General features: G+C 35.6%; 1 protein-coding gene across 1 annotated transcript in view; it reads left to right on the forward strand.

Annotated features, from left to right (window-relative positions):
- The window catches only part of SESN3 (sestrin 3), a 72176-nt gene that overhangs the window by 42639 nt on the left and 9651 nt on the right, over positions 1 to 19886 (forward strand). The window contains exons 2-8 of the mRNA XM_066248194.1: positions 1259 to 1324; positions 3887 to 4084; positions 5511 to 5693; positions 9746 to 9982; positions 10648 to 10822; positions 16463 to 16581; positions 17830 to 18020. Coding sequence (XP_066104291.1) covers positions 1259 to 1324; positions 3887 to 4084; positions 5511 to 5693; positions 9746 to 9982; positions 10648 to 10822; positions 16463 to 16581; positions 17830 to 18020 — 1169 coding nt within the window. The remainder of the gene's footprint in view (positions 1 to 1258; positions 1325 to 3886; positions 4085 to 5510; positions 5694 to 9745; positions 9983 to 10647; positions 10823 to 16462; positions 16582 to 17829; positions 18021 to 19886) is intronic.

Below are 19886 nucleotides of genomic sequence, written 5' to 3' on the forward strand. Positions count from 1 at the left end.
CCTCTTTTCCCTTAGATTGTCAGATACTAAAATGACAACAGCCAACACAACAATAGCCGTCCATTGTGAATGGATCAACATTATACCTATTTTGGGGGGATCAGATTAGCAAAGAATATATTTTTTTTGGTGTGTCACAGAATTTTAGTACTTAGTTTACATGTGCCATAGATGAAAAAGGTTGAAAATTGCTGGTCTAGTCAGCTATGGCCAGGAGACAAAGGCATGTGAAAGAGAAGGAGCCACAAAGCTCCCTCCTCAGTTCCAAAGCTTCCTAAGGAGGGCTTGGGAGCATCTACAGCTTAATACACTGTTTGCAGTAGACACCTGTCCTGTGCTCTCTGATGTCCCACTGGGTGTTTATAATCTTTGTAAACCATGGCATAGCCCTATTGTTACATTAGGGTTTTGGAGAGCTTCTTTTTCAGAACTTTAAAGTATTACTTTTCTGATAGAACTTTTAAGTGGCCATTTTTTCTGTCTCTTCTGGCTAAGAAGGACGTCAGAGCCTGAGATCCTCCCTCTAACTGTTCCTGCTCCTCAACATGCCTGTGGAGAAGGAAGTTAGTCTCTGTTTGGAATTTTTGTGGCTTACAGATAATCACACTTACATGGGAACACCAAAATATTTTTAAATAAAATTTAAAAAAAATTAAATTATAAAAAATTCGAACAGATCAACATATCATTGGCAATCTACCAGTTGTTAATAGTAAATGGAATAGTAATTTAACAATGAGTATTGTTGCATTCTCCCATTTCTTAGGTTAAATTAACCTCTACTTCTCCAAGTTTTACATTTTTCTTACTTAAAGCTTCAAAACTTTATATTTGATATGCTTATTCCTATTGTATTAAAAAAAACTCAGGTCAAGCCATTGCTTTGGGGAGTTGCAAGTAATTTAATTATTTGAATTTAACCTTTCCTTTAGTTTTCAGTGTGAGGTCTAACAATGTACAAGTTTGCTATTAGATAGGAGGTTGCTAGTTTTCAGTCATGTCAACTGTGGACTAACTACAGTGCTGTAGGAAATGACTGAGGAAGTGACATTTTGGGAGTCTCCTGTGCACCCAGCACTTTGGTAGGAGCCTGACCCCGTTATCTTATTCACACAATGGCCCAGTGGCTTTTCTTTGATCCAGACCTAACTCTTACTCTGATTTTAGATAATTGTTTGTTTTAGTACCTTTGCAATAAATTTGCACCAATTTAATTTTTCTTAGTCATTAATACATAATATTTTTCTTTTAAAAACAGGATAAAAGAATCAGAGTATCTCAACCTTTGACAAGAGGACCAAGTGCCTTTATTCCAGAGAAGGAAGTAAGTTTGTCTTAAAATATATAGAAATGTGATAAATAGTAATAGTATCAAATAATGTCTCCATTTTTAATATAAAAGTAAAAGTGTTTTGCTCTTGTTTCTTATTTATATGGCAGAAAACCACAGAGATTTTTTTCAATGTCTCTTAAAAGGGTGGGTGTCTATGTAATAATCTGCTTAAAATAATAGAGTTAGGTAGTAGTGCAAGATTAGAAACAGATTTTTAGCATATTTGATTTAAAATAAAACTTTTCTGAGCAAAGCTGCTAGCAGTAATAGAATATTAACCTGAAGATTTTAGGTTTTAAAATGGTCACTTTCATGGTGATTATAGGTTACACGAATATTAAGATATTTTGAAATGAAAAAGTAAGTTTCCCAACTAAACCTGTTAAGTTTCCTCACTAAACCTGTTATTAAACAAAACATGGTATTACATCACTAGTAGTTATTCTTTTCATTTGGTTCTAAGTCTTGATTGCAGAGAATCTCTGGTACAATCTGTACCTCCAGTGAAGGTGGGGAGTCAAGGCAGTGAAATGCAAGAATGAAAGGTTGTAAAATGACACAAAGGAGATTAAAATCAAGATTTGTGCCTATTATGTGCACGTACATTCTCTGAAGATCACAGCGATACATAGGATCTTCCAGACTCCTAGATGCCTCTCAATACACGTAGGCCAAGAAAAGTTTGGGAACCACCAATTAAGGAGTTTTTATCTACTTTAAGGAGTTGTTAACTCATATTGAATATGGTTATATATATTAATTCACTGTGTATTACAAAGAGAGCATTTATCTTAAAGCACCAACATGATTCCCATGTTATTCTGAAATTGTCTTAAAAGAAGGGATGAGTAGAACTGACATTAAGACATGCCCAGGTCATTGCCAAAGTCAGCAGTTCCTTCACCTTTATTTCACTTTTTAGTGACCTTGCAATTTAAATGAAAATATTAAATTAAAACTAACAGTAATGTTTTAGGAGCTCACTGACTAATAGCTGATCTAGGTGGTAACCATGTGTTAAGAGAAACTGTTGTGCTAACACCTAATGCCTGTTTCTCGCATAGTGCAAAGCTATTCTTAGCAGAGTAATTTGTGTGTGTGTGTGTGTGTGTGTGTGTGCATGGATTTCCTGAAACAATCATTTTTCACAGTATATATTTGAAGATAATCTGATTTACAAAAGCTACCACTCTTTTCAGGATCCGTTGCATCATATAAATCATATATGAATGTGTATGTTAGGTATCAGGCAAGTAGAAGAAACTTCTGCTGGAGAAAACAACAAAAACAACAAATTCTACCCCTAATTATATGTGGTTTCATCTGGATCCTATTGTATTTTTAATAATCATCTTGGTCCGTACAGTTGACTAAATGGGTAAATAGATATATATCATTATTTATTTGTTTTTATAGTGAGCTAAGGGGAAATTGCTTTTTTACACCATTGTAATTAACACTTCCTCGCAATTTACACTTTCAAACATTATATTTTCTTTGGTATTAAGTTTTTCTCAGTCAGCAGTGCCTTTAGTGTAACTGATTTTAAGGAGAAACTGTGGCATCAACAGAGCTTCTCAGCAGTGTGGATCTTTGGAAAGACCGATCGTCTGGCCTTTAAGAGGCCTGGACTCTATATGAGGCTCTGCTGCTAACTTGGTGCACTAGCTTGACATTAATCTTGGATCTAATGTGAAGAATATATTCCTCTTAAGTCTAAAACTCTTAACTCTAAAATGTCAATAAATAATTAACCAATACTAGAAATATGCATGTCATTCCTATTCCCACAGAACTGGGTCCTTCTACAAGGTGTAATAAACTCTTTACATCTTTTGAGCCAATTCTGGATATGATGCCCAAGCTCTCACTATGTATAAAACTATATATAAATAACCAGTTTTTGAGTAATCTTTATTGATTCCCTAAGATGGAGGATGTCCATTTTAATAATTTACCTTGTTTTTATCATTAACACGATGGGCTCAAAATAGCAGTGACAGTATTCTAGTGTTATTAACTTTTCAATTAACACTTTCCTACAGGTTGTCATAGTTTCCTTTGTCCCCAAAAAGACTTCAGAAGGCCTCTTTTTAATGTTGAATAACAAGCAGTGAATCAGACTGAAAATATTTTTCTGCAGATAATGTGGTCAAATATCTTCATAGGCTATTGAGATAAAATTATAAATGTATGTAATCAAATACCACTGCTTTTGCCTCACCACTAATTGGTGTGACAGTGGCCACGCAAGCAGGCCCTGAAAATTTAGCCTTATGTTCCTGGCAAAGCAGATGGAAGCTTCTTTTCTCTGATTTCATAGCTGTGTGTGTAATGTTTGATAATTTGACATTTGTTGTTTAATAAATTGTGGTACCAGAGCCAGAAATGAGTGGTGCTTTCTTTTTTATTTCTGTTTCCCATATGAGCAACTGTGTAGTTCGAGTGTCTGTTAATATCAAAAGAACATTCATTTGTTTCAATAATGATGTAATTTTTGCAAACCAAGGATGCGTTTACTTCTCAATAATTATCTTGTTCTTGGTTGTTAAGGTTGCACAAGCCAACACGGTGGATGAGCGAACTAACTTTCTTGTGGAAGAATACTCTACATCTGGTCGCCTGGACAACATCACCCAGGTCATGAGCCTGCACACCCAGTACCTGGAGTCCTTCCTGCGGAGCCAGTTCTACATGCTGCGCATGGACGGCCCCCTCCCTCTACCACACAGGCACTACATCGCAATAATGGTGACCTGCCCTCGCTTACTCCTCCTCGTCTAGTGTTAGCTGTGTGGGGTGGAGAGCTGAGGACAATGTTGTGGATCTAAGAAAGGGAGAAATCTCTGGCCTTTTGGATATTAGGTCCCTTCGGTACATTCTGAATGCTTTAAACCACTTAATGTCCTGAAAATTTTTCATTTAATTTTCACTAAAATCATTTTCCATATTTAATCTCTTGTGATTTAAAGACGCTTGTAGGGGGCCAAAGTAATATCCCACATGTTTTTGGTTTTGCTCTTGATATCTTGTTTTTATTAATATAAAACAAGTTTTGACATTTTATTTAGTCATTTGATCTTGAAAATAATGACTATTTGGCTAACTCAGAGGAAAGTATCAGTCAGCACCAATGGGGACTCTGGATAAGAATTCTTAAATGAATTCTAATACTTTTAAGTACCGTATTTGTACTAGTTACCTAGTTAATTTGAAGGAGGAGAGAATTATAAATTGGGATGATGGGCAGCAGGACTGGGAGAGTAGAGAGAGAGCGCTACAGTTGTACCATTACCGAGAACAAGAGGAATAAGAACATGATGCAAGTGCTGTAGTTTTGGAGATTTAGACCAACGGGGCTGGCAGAGCTAGCAGTTAGCTGGGAGACAGCAGATTAGTTTTGCCAAGTTCAATTTGATTGTCTTGTTTATGCTTCACTGAAGTTTTAAACACAAAAAAGGGCAGCATTCTATGTTTTATTGAATAATGAACTTGACCAAGAATATAATGTTAGTTTCAGGTTTTGATGACAGTAAGGCTGAGAGCAGACCCAGAAACTAAGAAAGAAATAAGATACAGAAAGCAGCACAAAACAGCCCTATTTTACTGAGAAGCAGCCCTGAGGAAAGGAGCGGTGAAAAGTTTGCTTTGTGCAGATTTACCAGATTGTCAGTATCAAAACTAGTTGTGAATGCATAGGAAGGAAGAGGGTCAGTGGTCTTCAGTTTCTTCTCAATACAGTGATGTGCACAGAGAAGACTGATGTCATATTTACACAAAAGGCAATAAGAAAATTATCTAAATGATCATGCATTCCAAATTGGTGAAAGACAAGAGATTTTATTGCTTTAAATAGAATACAATTGACCATAATGAAAGAGACATGTATTTTCTTAAAAAGAAAGTGGCTTCTAAGTTGACTTGTGCCAACTTCCAAATGAGGAAGTAATTGGCTTCATGTGACAATTTATGTGTTTATAGAAGCTTATCAGCTTCATGTATTGCTTCAAGGATCTATGGCATCATTGTGTTGGAAGTTTAGAAAGAGGAGAATTGATAAGAAAAGAATTAATGGCTATAAAAAATTATTAATTCCATCTATATTTTTGTTTAGAAATAGTACACTAAGATAAAACTCTACCATGATTGTTTTATTAACTAACTCTTTGTGTTTTAGGCTGCAGCTAGACATCAGTGTTCTTACTTAATAAACATGCATGTGGATGAATTTATAAAGACAGGCGGTATTGCTGAGTGGTTGAATGGTTTGGAATATGTACCACAAAGACTGAAAAATCTTAATGAAATAAATAAGCTGCTAGCACACCGACCCTGGCTGATCACGAAGGAGCACATTCAGGTACTGGGTGTTTCTTTGAAATAAAAAAGATATTTACTAATGATTCTGAGTTAATTTTTTAGTTAAGTATTTTGTGTAAGACTTAATTTTTAAAATTTGCATCTGAGGAACTTGAAATATAAAACAGGATATCAATATATGTAGAAAAAAATTGAGAAAGTCTATGGGTTTAATTTAAGTATGAGTGAATGCTTCTATTTAATCAGTAATTAGCTTCTACAAGAGCTTAAGTGAGTAGCTATTAGAAAAGTTGATTTCTATTTTCATGCAGTGGGTAGAATAAGACACCTCCGTCCTAGTCTCTACGCTGTTACTCAAAAGATGGTGACCTTTAGCAAATTAACTTCCATAGGCCTCACTGGTTCCCCTGCTATAAAATAAGGGGTTTAGATTAAATGAGTTCTAAGCTCTGTTCTAGTTCTAACATTTCATAGTTTTAAGGTTTTCACAAAATGATTTTGCAAATAAAAAGTAATTTGCCAGCTGGTGTGTGAATGCTTAAATGCTTCTGGAGGCTAGAGCTTGGATGAGAAATAGAGTTGTGATTGACTAAAGAGATTGACTACAAAAGGAACTTCCCTGAAAGGCCCAGGGGTGAGGTTGTTATATAAAACATCCTGCACACTGTGCTTGGCACTTGGTAACTAATAAATAGGAGCTGCCACCTAAATTAGTATTAGCACAAGCCCTAGGTTTTTAAAATCTCTGATTCTAATGCATTGAGATGTCCTTTTTGTTTTTAATCCTTGTATTAGACTACATTTTTGTTAGTTATTTGCCCAGGTAAAACCACGCTTCCCTTTTGTCAATCTCGGTATACTCAGAATCTGTGAAGAACAATTCTGTCCTGATGTTTATGATCTGGTTTGAGAATATATTAGTTAGATAAAGGAATTACTCATTTTTTTGTGTCACATGTTAATTACTTTGTGTCAGAAACTTTGATGGGTCTAAAAAAATAGACACTGCCCTTGGACATACTTGGAGTCTAGAGGAAGAGAGACAGGGAGATGATGACAGTAACCACAGCGCAGTAGTGTATGAATGTATGATAAAGAGATTGGGGTCAGGAGGTTTCCCAAAAGCGGTGACATTGAGCTAGGTCTTGAAGAATGATTGGGAGTTTTCAAGTAGAGGAGGACATTCCAGACAGAGAGCAGAGTATGAAAAATGATGACATGTTGGAAAAGTAGCTAAGTAATAGCTCCAGGTTACTGAAGTGGAGGAATGGTTATGTAAGGGGGAGGACAAGAAATGGGAAGACTTGGGATCCTATTGTATGACCCAAGGAATACTGTTTTACAGAATTTGTGTTTTATCCTCAGAAAGTTATGGTTTCCAGAGTTATGTTATGATACCTCACAGGGTGCACAAGACAGTCCTTTACAATGTTAGGAAATGTATGTGTGTGTATGTATATTCTTATGTCATTCTTTTATACTTTTTGTTTTATAGTATTAGCATTATAGTACATATATATAACTAGTCTATATAAAATGCTATAGTTTATAAGTACATACTCATTTATAAATAAATGTATATACTATCAGAAGATGGGCCCCCAATTTTTACTGTCAGAAATATATGTGCTCAAAAGAGCTTAGAGATCACTCTGATAAAGACTCAAGACTCATGAAAGGTGACCCGCCCTGATAGCTTGGTTGGTTGAAGCATTGTCCCAAAGTGCAGAGCTTGCCAGTTCAATCCCAGGTAAGGGCACATACAGGAGCAGCTCAATGTTCCTGTCTCTCTTGCTCTCTCTTCCTTTCTCACTAAAATCAATATATAAACATTATTAAAAATAAAGAATCATGAAAAGTTTTGAGCTGAGTTGTAATATGAGCATATTTGTTGATGCAGAAGGTAACTTACCAAATGGTACAGATGAGAAGCAGTGAGGCCAGTCATAAAACAGTTGCAGCAATCCACCTGAGAGATGAGTTTTTAAAGCCATAGGATGATGAAGGGGAGGGGTCAGACTATGTAATTATTCTGCATAAGAATTACCAGGACTTGATGACTGGCAGAATGTGAGGGTGGAAAAAGGGATGGGGCAGGAGAATCACTGTAGGGGTTTTACCTTCCTGACTGGGCAGAAGGCAGTGCCATGAGAGGGAGTTCATACACAGTCCCGAGAACTGAACACTGTGACATCCATGTAGTGATATCCAGTTACTGGAAGAACTACAGGTCTATAGCTCAAAGTAAAGGATAGAGCAGAAATAAAACTGGGTAGTTATTTACAGACAAGCAGAGGTCAGGTTGAAGGAACAAGTGACCCATCCAGGGAGAAATTGTACAAGAAAAGAAGATCTTGGGTAGAATGGAGCAAGCTGGCACTGAAGGCAGTTAGACAAAGAAGGAGGCTGCTAGGGAAATGGAGAAAGGCCCATTTCAGAATAGAAAGGGTTCAAAAAATAGTGAAATTGCTGAAGCCAAGGGGAATGAATTTCAAGAAGGAAGTAAGGAAAATATAAATTCTGCAGAGATCAAATAGGATAAGGACTAAAAAGACATGGTCAGAAAATAGCTTTAGGAGTTTGTGAAAGAAATCAAATTATAATAAATAAATTAATATGAAGTGAGAAATTTGAAATGATGAATACTGGCTATCCTTTCAGGTGTAATGGCAATCCAGCAAAGAGTGGCACAAGCTTTGTAAATTCTACCGGTCTTTTTAGAAAGCTCTTGGGTGGTATTATCAAAAGCTGTAAAAATATTATACCTGTTGCCCTAAAAATCCTTTCAGTAATTGTTTCTAAAATGTAAACAATCCTATAGCATAATGTTGCTTTTTATAGTAATAAGTAAAAATAATTTAGAGAAAATTTGCCTGTCTGACAGTAAGGGAGTGGAGAAGCATTCTGTACATCATTTGTGGACCATGTAGCCCAGGCTTAAACAGTAATATAAAACTGTAGCCTCTCAAAATGAACATGTCAAAATGTTAAGTTTGAAAAGCAGAACAAAATAGATGTACTATGATTATATAATTATGCTTATAAAAATAAAGGAAGATATGTAATAGTTATATTAAGGTGATAGAATATGATTGAATTTTCCTTTTCTTTTTCCTGAACTTTCGGTAATATATTCTGCCTTTGTGTGCATGGGCATGTGGGTGTGTAGTTAAATAATGAAGAATAAAATGAAAGCAATTTTTTGGTTTTGGTTTTTAGCTATGAAGTGAGCCAAATGAAAGTTCTAGATTTGGAGGGAGCAGCAGGACACACACAAACACACACACACATATGCACACACTCACCAAGAAGTAGAGACAGATAGAAAGTGAAGAGAACAAACACTGTTAGGAAAGAATCCCTGATGAGTTACCAGATGGACTTGGCCCTTGGAAAAAGTGGGGATGAAGAGATTGCTGTTTCTCATGGCTTTACTGTGATTCCATCATTCAGCTGGCATATCAAGTCCAGTAGCATATGAAAAAGTGCTTTGAAATTTGTTAAGTTTTTATTCACATGTGACATAGGTAGTATTCTACAGTGTAGGGTCTTTCTCCATCAGAGAAATTACCTAAAACTTAACAGTGTTGAATTACTGAATTAGATTTTATGTGGTTTTATGAATGGTTGTGCTAGGTGATCTTTAATGCTCCTTCTAGATGTAATGTTCTTGGATTCTTTAAAATATCTTATTAAAATAACAGAATAGTTCTTTAGAAGCAGAAGTTCTATTATATTTAAACACACACATACACAGGGTGGGGCAAAAGTGGGTTTACAGTTTGAGTACATGAAACAGTTTATTCTTATATTATTCTGCACTAATTATTGTAGTATTTTCCATAGTAACAATAATAGATATATATGTGAATTTAGAAGAAGCCGCAACAAAATTATATTCTTAGGTTTGATAGTTTTAGAGTAACATTGTTTGACCAAAGCCATATCTTTAATATATGAAATGCTTTTAATTTAAGTTTAATTACTATAAATAACACATATGAAATTTGGTAGATTTTCCATGCTTTCTAAAATTGCTTTGTAGCATTTTATGATTTTCAGTTTTACTCTTGATTTGCTTTCTCATTTCAGAAACTTGTCAAAACTGGAGAAAACAACTGGTCTCTGCCTGAACTGGTGCATGCTGTGGTCCTGCTGGCACATTATCATGCTTTGGCAAGCTTTGTTTTTGGTAGTGGCATCAATCCAGAGAGAGATCCAGAAATCTCCAATGGATTCAGGCTAATATCAGTCAGCAATTTCTGCGTTTGTGACCTTGCTAATGACAACAACATAGAGAATGCATCCCTTACAGGCAACAACTTTGGGGTCAGTTTTCCTAACTCACTTTACTCTTTTGCCTTTAAACTTCCTAACAGTAAAAATAAAAATTTCACCTGAGTTTATTCTCTGATTAAACAGGATATATATACTTGAAATGTTTTAGCATCATTTTTGTTACTAGAAAGTTTTAACCTATACCTGAAGTTCTGAGTTATCTCAAAAAGGCTTTTACAGCAGATAGATATTAGTACAAATCACAAAAACTAAAACGATGCATTCTAGTGATATCCTGGATTTTTAATGTTAGACCTTTGAACAGTAGATCCTAGAACAATGTATCTTTGGTCTATAAGATGCTAGAGCAAGCAATAGAAAATATATCTTATGACAGCAAAAATTTTAAAATTTGAAGCTGTATCATTAAAAAAAATAAACCATAATATAATTTAATATATGCCAAATACTGGAATTCTAGATTAAATATATCTATATTTACAAATTTGCTATATTTATAACAAGCAAAAACATCATACTTCTGAAAATCTTTGAATCTGTCATGTAATTTTCTTTGAAATTAGTAGAAAACCCACTTAGAAACTTAAATACAGTACTTAATCCTCTGTACATAATAAGACAACGTTGGGGGGGAGGCGTTTACTAGAACAATTTTTTAATATTAATAACACCAACATTATTTTACCTGGATCCAGATTGTAGATTCTTTAAGTGAGCTGGAGGCCTTAATGGAAAGAATGAAAAGGCTTCAAGAAGAAAGGGAAGGTGAAGACACATCTCAGGAAGAAATGACCACTTGTTTTGAGAAGGAGAAGAAAGAAAGTCTTTTCGTTGTTTCTGGAGATACTTTCCATTCATTTCCTCATTCAGGTGCCTTTTTTTCACTGTCTTTTAATTGTTCTTGGAACCCTGACAGACCACCTTTGGTATTTTCAATGTGGATACGTAGCAATGATTCTGGTACCATGTTCCTCTTGATTCATTCTCTTTCTCTGCCTTGTAGATCATATACCTGATGTTTTTGCTGCCTCTCTTCTGTTGTTACATCTTTGAATAAATTTCAGATCCAGTTGGGAGAAACTTCCAACTTTGAGGTCCATACTCTATCCTGGATAAAATGTTATTCAAAGATCAGTTGCTTATAAAGTTAGATAGGAATATTTAATTCAGTCTATCTACTTTTGTGATTTTTTAATGATAAGTGACATCCCATTTCAATAGATAGAATTTTAAAAAAATAGCTTTGCTTTTTGTGTGGGTGGGGCGTGTGTAGGAAGATTGTTCTCATGCTGCTGCTTTTCCAGATTAGTTCTAAAATTACATTGCACTTGCATTTCTTTGGAGAAATCTTTGGATTTTATAAAGATGTATTAGTTGGGTCATTTTCTTAGATTGAACTTGGAGGAATGTTATACATATTTAAATATAGGCTTCTTCACTGTAGTCTTTAAAACACATTATTATCTAATACTTCGAGATTTTGAAATAAGGGAAACTTTTTCAATTAGAACTAAAAAGATATTGAACATCACATAGTAAATGTTATTAAAATAGCATAGACTCTGTAGAAAGCTTAAACCCTTCTAAGTCATCAATCTACGTAACAGTTATTTTTAAGATAGAGTTGTTCCATTCTGGTTTATAGGGGTCTTCGAAATGACCAGTCTTAAGACTAGTCAGACTCATCAGTCTCATAAATTCTGAAAGTGATTGACCATACTTGTTTGTTAACTTCTTTTTTAAATGAGAGAAGGAGAAATAGAGAGACAGGCTCCCTCATGCTCCCCGGCCAGGATCCATCCGGAAACCCATCAATGCTCAAGTATCAAGCTATTTTTAGCACCTGAGGCTGATGCAGTCACACCAACTGAGCTATCCTCAGCACCTGGGGCCACGCTCCAATCGAGCTACTGGGTGCAGAAGGGACATAACTTGTTTGTAAACCTTAAACATAGCATCAACCAATGGCTCGCAGAAATTTTACCGGGAAAAACAAAAACCCCTTTAACTATTTCCCCTGTTGCTCTTTTTTTAATGAAAGATCTTGTCTACAAAATTGAATATATTGTTACAGTTTCTCAGAGCTTCTAACCAGGAAGAAATCCCCCCAGAAGAAACTTGGTGTTGTAGTTATTTGTTTATTATTTCATTCCACAAAAATTTATCAAGTACCCCATATAGTCTCAGCACGATGGTAAGTAGATTTTCAGCCTAAATGAGACATGGTTTTCCTACTTTCTAGGAGCTGTCATTGCTTGTGGGGAAGAAAGAAATCATTACAAAACAGAGTAGAATATGTAAGGTTTACGAGCCTAGAAGAGGACCTTGACACCAGTCCTGGTGGGGAGGAACATGGACAGAAGGGGTTCCTAGAGGATGACTTTCTCCAACCATTTGGCTCTAAACTAAACCTTAGAGTCTTGAGTGCAGGGGAGTCAGGCAGTGCCTGGGGACGGGACCTGGTGGTAAACAGCATCCAAGCCTGAGCCAAGGCATGACTAAGGAAATAGGATGTTTGCTTCAGGAACAAATGGCTATGTTGTTAGGATATAAATCATGAGGTAGGTGATGTGAAAAGGAAACTGTTTAGGTAGATGAGTCTTATCCTGATGATCTGATCTGTCTAACCATAAGGAATATATTAGCTGCCATAGTTTGGACATTTGGAGTTGAGATGTCTATAAAACATCCCGTCTGGAGCTGTCTTGCACAGAGCTTCTCAGATGTTACTGGGTATGTGTGTTACTGGGGAATTTGGCTGAAATGCAGATTTTGATTCAGTCCGTCTGGGTAGGACCTGATAGGCCACACTGCTGTCACAGCTCCAAGTGATACTAATGCTGCTAGTCTGCAAACCACACTTGGAGTAGCAAGGGTTTGGCAGATAGCCAAAATTCAGGAGAGGGCTTCAAGCTCAAAATAAAGTATTGGAAATCGTCAGCATATACCATACTTTTCGCTCCATAAGACGCACTTTTTTCCCCCAAAAGTGGAGGGGAAAATGCCCTTGCATCTTATGGAGTGAAAAATACGATATTTTATTAAATCTTTTAACACACCATTTAGTTCAGATTTTTTTTTTTTCTCCTTAAAACCCTAGATGTGTCTTATGGTCAGGTGCATCTTATGGAGCAAAAAATACGGTAATTAGGGGTTAAAATTTAAATGTTGATTGTAAAAATCATCCAGCGAGAACAAATGGGGCAAAGAACAATAATGAGCCTAGGGTAAAGCTTCTAGGTAAACTCCTGTTTTAAAATGTAAACATTTTTGTTAAGGTTACTAATATCTATTTGCTTTTAGACATTACTTTTTAAGAGCTCTGAGATCACTAGAGCTTAAAAGATACAAATGTTCTATTTTTTTAGGGTTTTTTTTTATACTGAAAATCTATTCTGGATCATAGTCTCTACCTTCTTAGACCCTTCAGCAGGGATTACTGCCTTCTAAGTGAATTTTTAAATAACAAGTCTTACACCCTAGCCAAATATTTTGTTCTAATTTTAACAGAAGAAGTTGTATCATCTGTAAATCATTTGAGGAAATAAATGATTTCATTATTTACTCTTAAACATTCTCAGTACTAAATCTGCTGGCCATGCAAAGATAACTTAGAAAAATGACTCCATGCAGTGGCTACTTGAGTCGTTTTTAATAAACACTTCATGGTTTAAAATAGAAATAGAAATTAACTTTTTCCTATAAAAAAATGTCTTGGTTTGACCAGTGTGCTAAAGCATTCTAGATTCCATGTAGAAATTCCAAAAATAGTTTTTCAAGTTCTTTGGAGAAATTATATGTTTAGAATGTTACCCAGGAGTGGTATTCTATAGCTTGGTAGCAGAGTTAACTAGTATTTATTGTTTTTTGTGATATTGATTAGAAAGGTGTTTCATTACTGTAATATAACATTTTCTGTATTTCTTAATTGTTACTTCTTTGGGGGAGAAGAATGCAGAATGTGTGCAAAATACTAGTTGCTTTGAGTTCAGACTTTGAAATATTTGTTTAGGTAGAATTAAAATGAAAGCTGTAGATTTGTTGATCAGAGCATTAATTTTAATTTTTTTAACATTTAACTTCTTCAGATAAATTTAGGGAAAAGATACCTGTGATTTGAGTGATCTTTGTACATTTCTTTCAGTGGACGAAATTGTCTAGAAAACACGTCTTGGTTGACTCCAAATTTAAAAAAATGATTGAATGGATAGTATTTGTAGGATAAATGTTTATCTTATCCTGTTAGTTACTATTTATGGTTTATTTAAAGATGTTTAAAAGTCATATGACAACATTAAAGTTTATATGAGCAAAACAAAAACTAACATCAAAGTCAAAGGGACCAGCTAAGTAATAGTCAACTCCAGCATCGATATTTGGCAGATGAAACCACCAGGGTGTACAGTATGGAGGAAGGATCACTTCAAGAAAGAAAATGTTTTACAGAGCTTAGTTATCACTCACTGTTCTTGGTTTAATTTTACTTTCACTCCATAAAACTCCTAGCTTCACAGCAGCCTCAGCAATCACATTTTACAATTTTTGCTTCATTTCCATTGATTATATGATGGACTGAATTAATCAAAGCATAACCTCATTGGTAATTGTTAAGAGATAAGTCATGAAAAACGCCACTTACACAGAAATTCTATTTACCCTGAATAGAGTGCTGGAGCACAAGGAGACAGCAGAGTGGTTGGCTGATAGGCTAGGGAGAGCCTGAGACTTCTCTTCAGAGAACTGAAACTCACTTCAAAGCTTCAGAGCAGTTTCAGTAGTTGAATGTTTACAAGTTATTCACATCATCTCAAACTAATCCACATTGCATTTCTTACTGATGCTCAGTACTGGCAATGATACTAGTAACTTACAGTTAGCTTACTTATTTCTTAAGTAGGTGTTCCTGTTAATGAAACAAACAAAAAATAAAGAAGAAGTACACATCACTGTACCTGGTCTATAGTAAGAACTCAACAAATGCAAGTCTCTTTATGTGTAATAAAGAAGTTAGGTAAGAATTTCAATAAAATACAATATTTCCTAAGCTGGGTAGGCTGGGCACTTGATCTTTCTTGCCATTATCATGCACTCTAATTAGTTCATGCTAGTGACCCAAAGAAAGGTTAAAACTTGTGAGAAAAGGATACTTTGTTGAGAGGCTTCTCATGAAATAGCAAAGATTAAAGATAATGAATACTAGTCTACCAGATCTTTTCATTAAATTACTGTTCTATAATTGCACTTGTTTTTTAAGCCTATCAACACTTTCCAATTAAGAATTATAGTTTTTTATAATGCTATAAAATTATTTTATTAACTATTTAGCATTTATTTATTAAATACTAAATGTATTTAATATTAATCAAAATATTAAGAAAGTATTGTTCTTTGCATGGAAGGAGCTTTTTTCCCATTTATTTTGAAAAAATGTATGTTTATTTTTGAGAGCAAAGGGTGGTAAATAAAGGTTCATTTCCTTTTGGTCATTGAAATCAGGAAAAAAGTAATTATAAAGACTAACCTAAAAAAGTGAGTTAAAAGAGAATTATATTTAAATCAAATTAACTCAACATGCATTGGGTTTTTATAATTTCTCAGTGAATTTTTTTTAAAGGTTTTATTTATTCATTTTAGAGAAGGGGGAGGGAGGGAGGAGCAGGAAGCATCAATTCCCATATGTGCCTTGACTGGGCAAGCCCAGGGTTTGACCTCAGCATTCCAGGTCAACGCTTTATCCACTGCGCCACCACAGGTCAGGCCTCTCAGTGAATTTTTAATATTATCGAGTATGCAGAAGTTAGCTGTCTTAAGATATTATTGTAATAATGCCACTTTGATAACATTGCATTCATAATCTCATCAGCACATTGTATGTTATATATCTTTTATTTTCATGTGGACAAAAAACACACAAATCTTAGGTGTAAACTTAGTGAATTTTCACAAACAGAGCCTTCCTGATAACTAGCAGCAAGTTAACTGAGAATAACAGTGTCTCCCAAAAGTCTACTCTCCTCCCTGTTGTGTTCCCTTCCCAGTCCTTCTCCCTCTGTGCCTCTCAATAAACTAAAAGTAAGCGTTCCCTGTGAATACATACAAATGCAGCACCATCTAATTTTAACCAAATCTACATTGATATTAAATTCAATTAAAGTGGTCTTTCCCTTCACATCTTCCCTTTCCCCACTTCATACCAAGACAGATAAAAAAACTGAAGCTTTATACTCAAAGATCTGTGCTATCATTCTTTTCTAAATGAGCTACTACTATTTAGGTATTTCAATTTGGTCAATTTTTTGACTAACTACAGTTAAATGTTAAGATGGCCATTACTTGGTAATGAACTTGTATTGAAAACTTCAGCAATAGATATTTTATATGAATTTAAGCCAGGTAGTCAGTATTGTCATTTGGAAATCTGTGGAAAAGCTAAAAAGTGAAGGGAAATGGAGGCATTTCATTGACTTATGTACAGTTTCTTAATGCTAGATTGATTGTTACTGTCTTTAGATTTTGAGGATGACATGATTGTAACATCTGATGTCTCCCGATACATTGAAGACCCTGGGTTTGGGTATGAAGACTTTGCCAGACGAGGAGAAGAACACTTGCCAACATTCCGAGCTCAGGTAAGAGAGGTCTTTATTTCAGGGAAACTAAAGGGCAAATACTGTTCAATGCTGAAATGTAAATACATTGATTTCTAAAGAAATTATTATTAGCTCAGTTTAATAGAGCCTATAAATATTTTTATTTAATCTAGTTTTCAGCCTAGTCTAATTTGATGTCCCAATAGATGGATTATTTCAACACTTTCCCCGCTAAGAAGGCAAACAACAACACACACACAAAAAAAAAACTGCTTTATTCAGCTACTTCCATTATTACATAGTAGTTGTATAATATTCATACCATTTTGGGGGAGGAACATAGCAGGGAAGTGATGTATCACATTTATAATAATAAAAAAACATTTTGCAATAAGACCAGAAACCAGTAGCTAATGGTTTTAAGAGCTATTCCCTCCCCAACTCTAGAAAAACATAGTCACAATGGTGATGTGACCCCTAAAGGGAGTATAAATTTGAATCAGTACAAACTTCTTTGCACCTGTTTCAGATGATGTACCAACTGTTCATATCACTGAATAGGTTTGGTCACATGGGAATAGTCCAAGATCTTCTGGGGTGTTTCCAAATACGGGGGTAGTTTGCATAGTACTTGACCGCAGGAAGTAGCCAGTTTATAACTGACATGTTAAGGCCCTGGCCGGTGGCTCAGCGGTAGAGCATCGGCCTAGCGTGCGGAGGACCCGGGTTCGATTCCCGGCCAGGGCACATAGGAGAAGCGCCCATTTGCTTCTCCACCCCTCCGCCGTGCTTTCCTCTCTGTCTCTCTCTTCCCCTCCCGCAGCCGAGGCTCCATTGGAGCAAAGATGGCCCGGGCGCTGGGGATGGCTCTGTGGCCTCTGCCCCAGGCGCTAGAGTGGCTCTGGTCGCAACATGGCGACGCCCAGGATGGGCAGAGCATCGCCCCCTGGTGGGCAGAGCATCGCCCCTGGTGGGCGTGCCGGGTGGATCCCGGTCGGGCGCATGCGGGAGTCTGTCTGACTGTCTCTCCCTGTTTCCAGCTTCAGAAAAATGAAAAAATAAAAAATAAAAAAATAACTGACATGTTAAACCCTGAACTTCATTGAGGAAACGATATGGCACTTCAGTCTACACACTCATGTGAAGGCTTGTTTGTAATGCCAAAAACTTAGAAATAAATTTGAAATATCTTCACTTATTTGCTTAAGTAGTTATAGTTAATAGAAACCTACAGTTTACTTATATGAAGAATGCCCATTTTGTAATGTATTTATTTTATTCTTTTAGGACTATACTTGGGAAAATCATGGGTTCTCCCTGGTGAACAGACTTTATTCTGACATTGGACACCTTCTTGATGAGAAGTTTCGCATGGTCTACAGTCTCACCTATAACACTATGTCCAGCCATGAGGATGTTGACACAACCATGCTGCACAGAGCTTTATTTAACTATGTTCACTGTATGTTTGGAATCAGGTATGTTCCTTGTGGAGACAGCTTTATATATTCCTAAATGAAAATTCTGACATGAGTCTTACGTCTGTCCTGTTTAAGAATGTATAGTGCTGGGGAGAAAATATTACATGTGGGCTTCTGATTTAAAAAAAAAAATTCTATTTGATAGAAAAACATTATTCTATAGTTAGCTGTTATGAATCTTAACATGCATATGTAAATCCAGTATTATAAATAATTTACTAATGAGGGCAAAAAATATTAGGGATCATTTGAGATATGATAAGATCAGACTCAGTTTAAGAATCCTTCATGGAAGAATTAGAAGTTAAAAACCATATATTGTATTAGATCACTTTAATAAATGCTGGTTTGTTAGTTAGTTTTGAAGGAATGGTAATTAGGGTATAAATAAAACTAGGGTAGATTCTACCTTCATAAAGCTTGCATAAGTTCACATAAGAACACGTCAGTGTAAACTAATAACCTCTAAATTTTAAAAATTAGCATTGAGAGAACAGTGAGTGAGATTGAATGGTCCAATGAGGAAAGCTTTTTGTTTGTTTGTTTTTGGAGAGTGTGCCTTTTTGAACTGGTTTTTGAAGTCTTTTATGGAGATACATTTGCAGAGAAAGAAAGCCCCCAGTTATGAATGCATTCAAGTTGACCGTGTACTATATCTTTTATGATATGTATTAGGAAGCCTTTAGGAAATGGAATTAGAATTTAATTTGTTAAGCGAAGTAGTTTTTATCATTTTAACTAAAAAAAAAAAAAAAAACAAATTTCCTGGGAAATCAACACTGTTATAATTGTAAATAATAACTGCTTATTTAATATCCTACACAATAAATTGTCACAGAACCATCACATTTTAAAACATAGATATTATACATATCTAATTAAGAAAAGTAAACACCAATAGAATTTAATTCTGTTGTGTTAAATGTTTATTATACTCATGACAATTAATAACAAATGTTATGGTGATTATATTTATCTATGGGATGCTACTAAATAAACCTTATATAAACTCCTCAAGATACTGTTTTTTAACCAAGTTAAGTATGTTCGGGTTAGAAATTAACTGGAAATCTAGAAGGGAAATTCCACAAACCCCAGTTACTGCATTCCGCCCCCTGTCTGCCTCTGCACCCATTCACTCTGGCTCCTCTCGTCTTCTGAAGACTCTTGTTCCAGCCATCTCTCCTCTCCAGCGTGATCGCCTTTACTCTGTTTATTGGATCTTTGCCATCAGTATGTAAACATGCTGTTATTTCTCTCATCTTTAAAAAAATTGTTTCTTCATCCTTCTTTTCCCTCTGGCTGTGGCCTCATTTTTTTGCTCCTATGCACAGCAAATCTCTTTGAAAAAAATTTTGTGTATTTACTGTCACCATTTTCTCATCTCTCATTCTCTCTTGAACCTACTACCGGATCAGGCATATACACCTCCTTTGCTAACACAGCTGCCCCCCCAAAGTCGCCAGGGACCTCTGTACGGCTGTTGCCGATGGTCAGTTTCCACTTATCGTCTTGTTTCCATTAGCAGCACTGGGCACAGTTCATTACTGCTCCTTCCTTCAAACACTTGGCTTCTGCTTAGGGTTTTATCTTGTTCCTTCTGGTATTTGCTCAAATGTCAGCCTCTCAGAGAAGCCTTCCTGCGCACCCCATCTAAGCTCACAGCGCCTCTCCTAGCCCCGTTTCATTTTATCTCCATGGCAATTATCACTTTCTGACATACCATGTGTATCTTCTTAATGTTTTGTTTTTATTTTCTCCAGCAGAATTTAAATTCCATGAGACCAGGGATTTTTGTCTATTCTGTTCGTCAGCAGTATCTACAAGAGCACATGGAGATGTACATGGCTCATAAAAAGCACT

The sequence above is a fragment of the Saccopteryx bilineata genome, chromosome 1, assembly GCF_036850765.1.
Source record: "Saccopteryx bilineata isolate mSacBil1 chromosome 1, mSacBil1_pri_phased_curated, whole genome shotgun sequence".
Lineage (NCBI taxonomy): Eukaryota > Metazoa > Chordata > Mammalia > Chiroptera > Emballonuridae > Saccopteryx > Saccopteryx bilineata.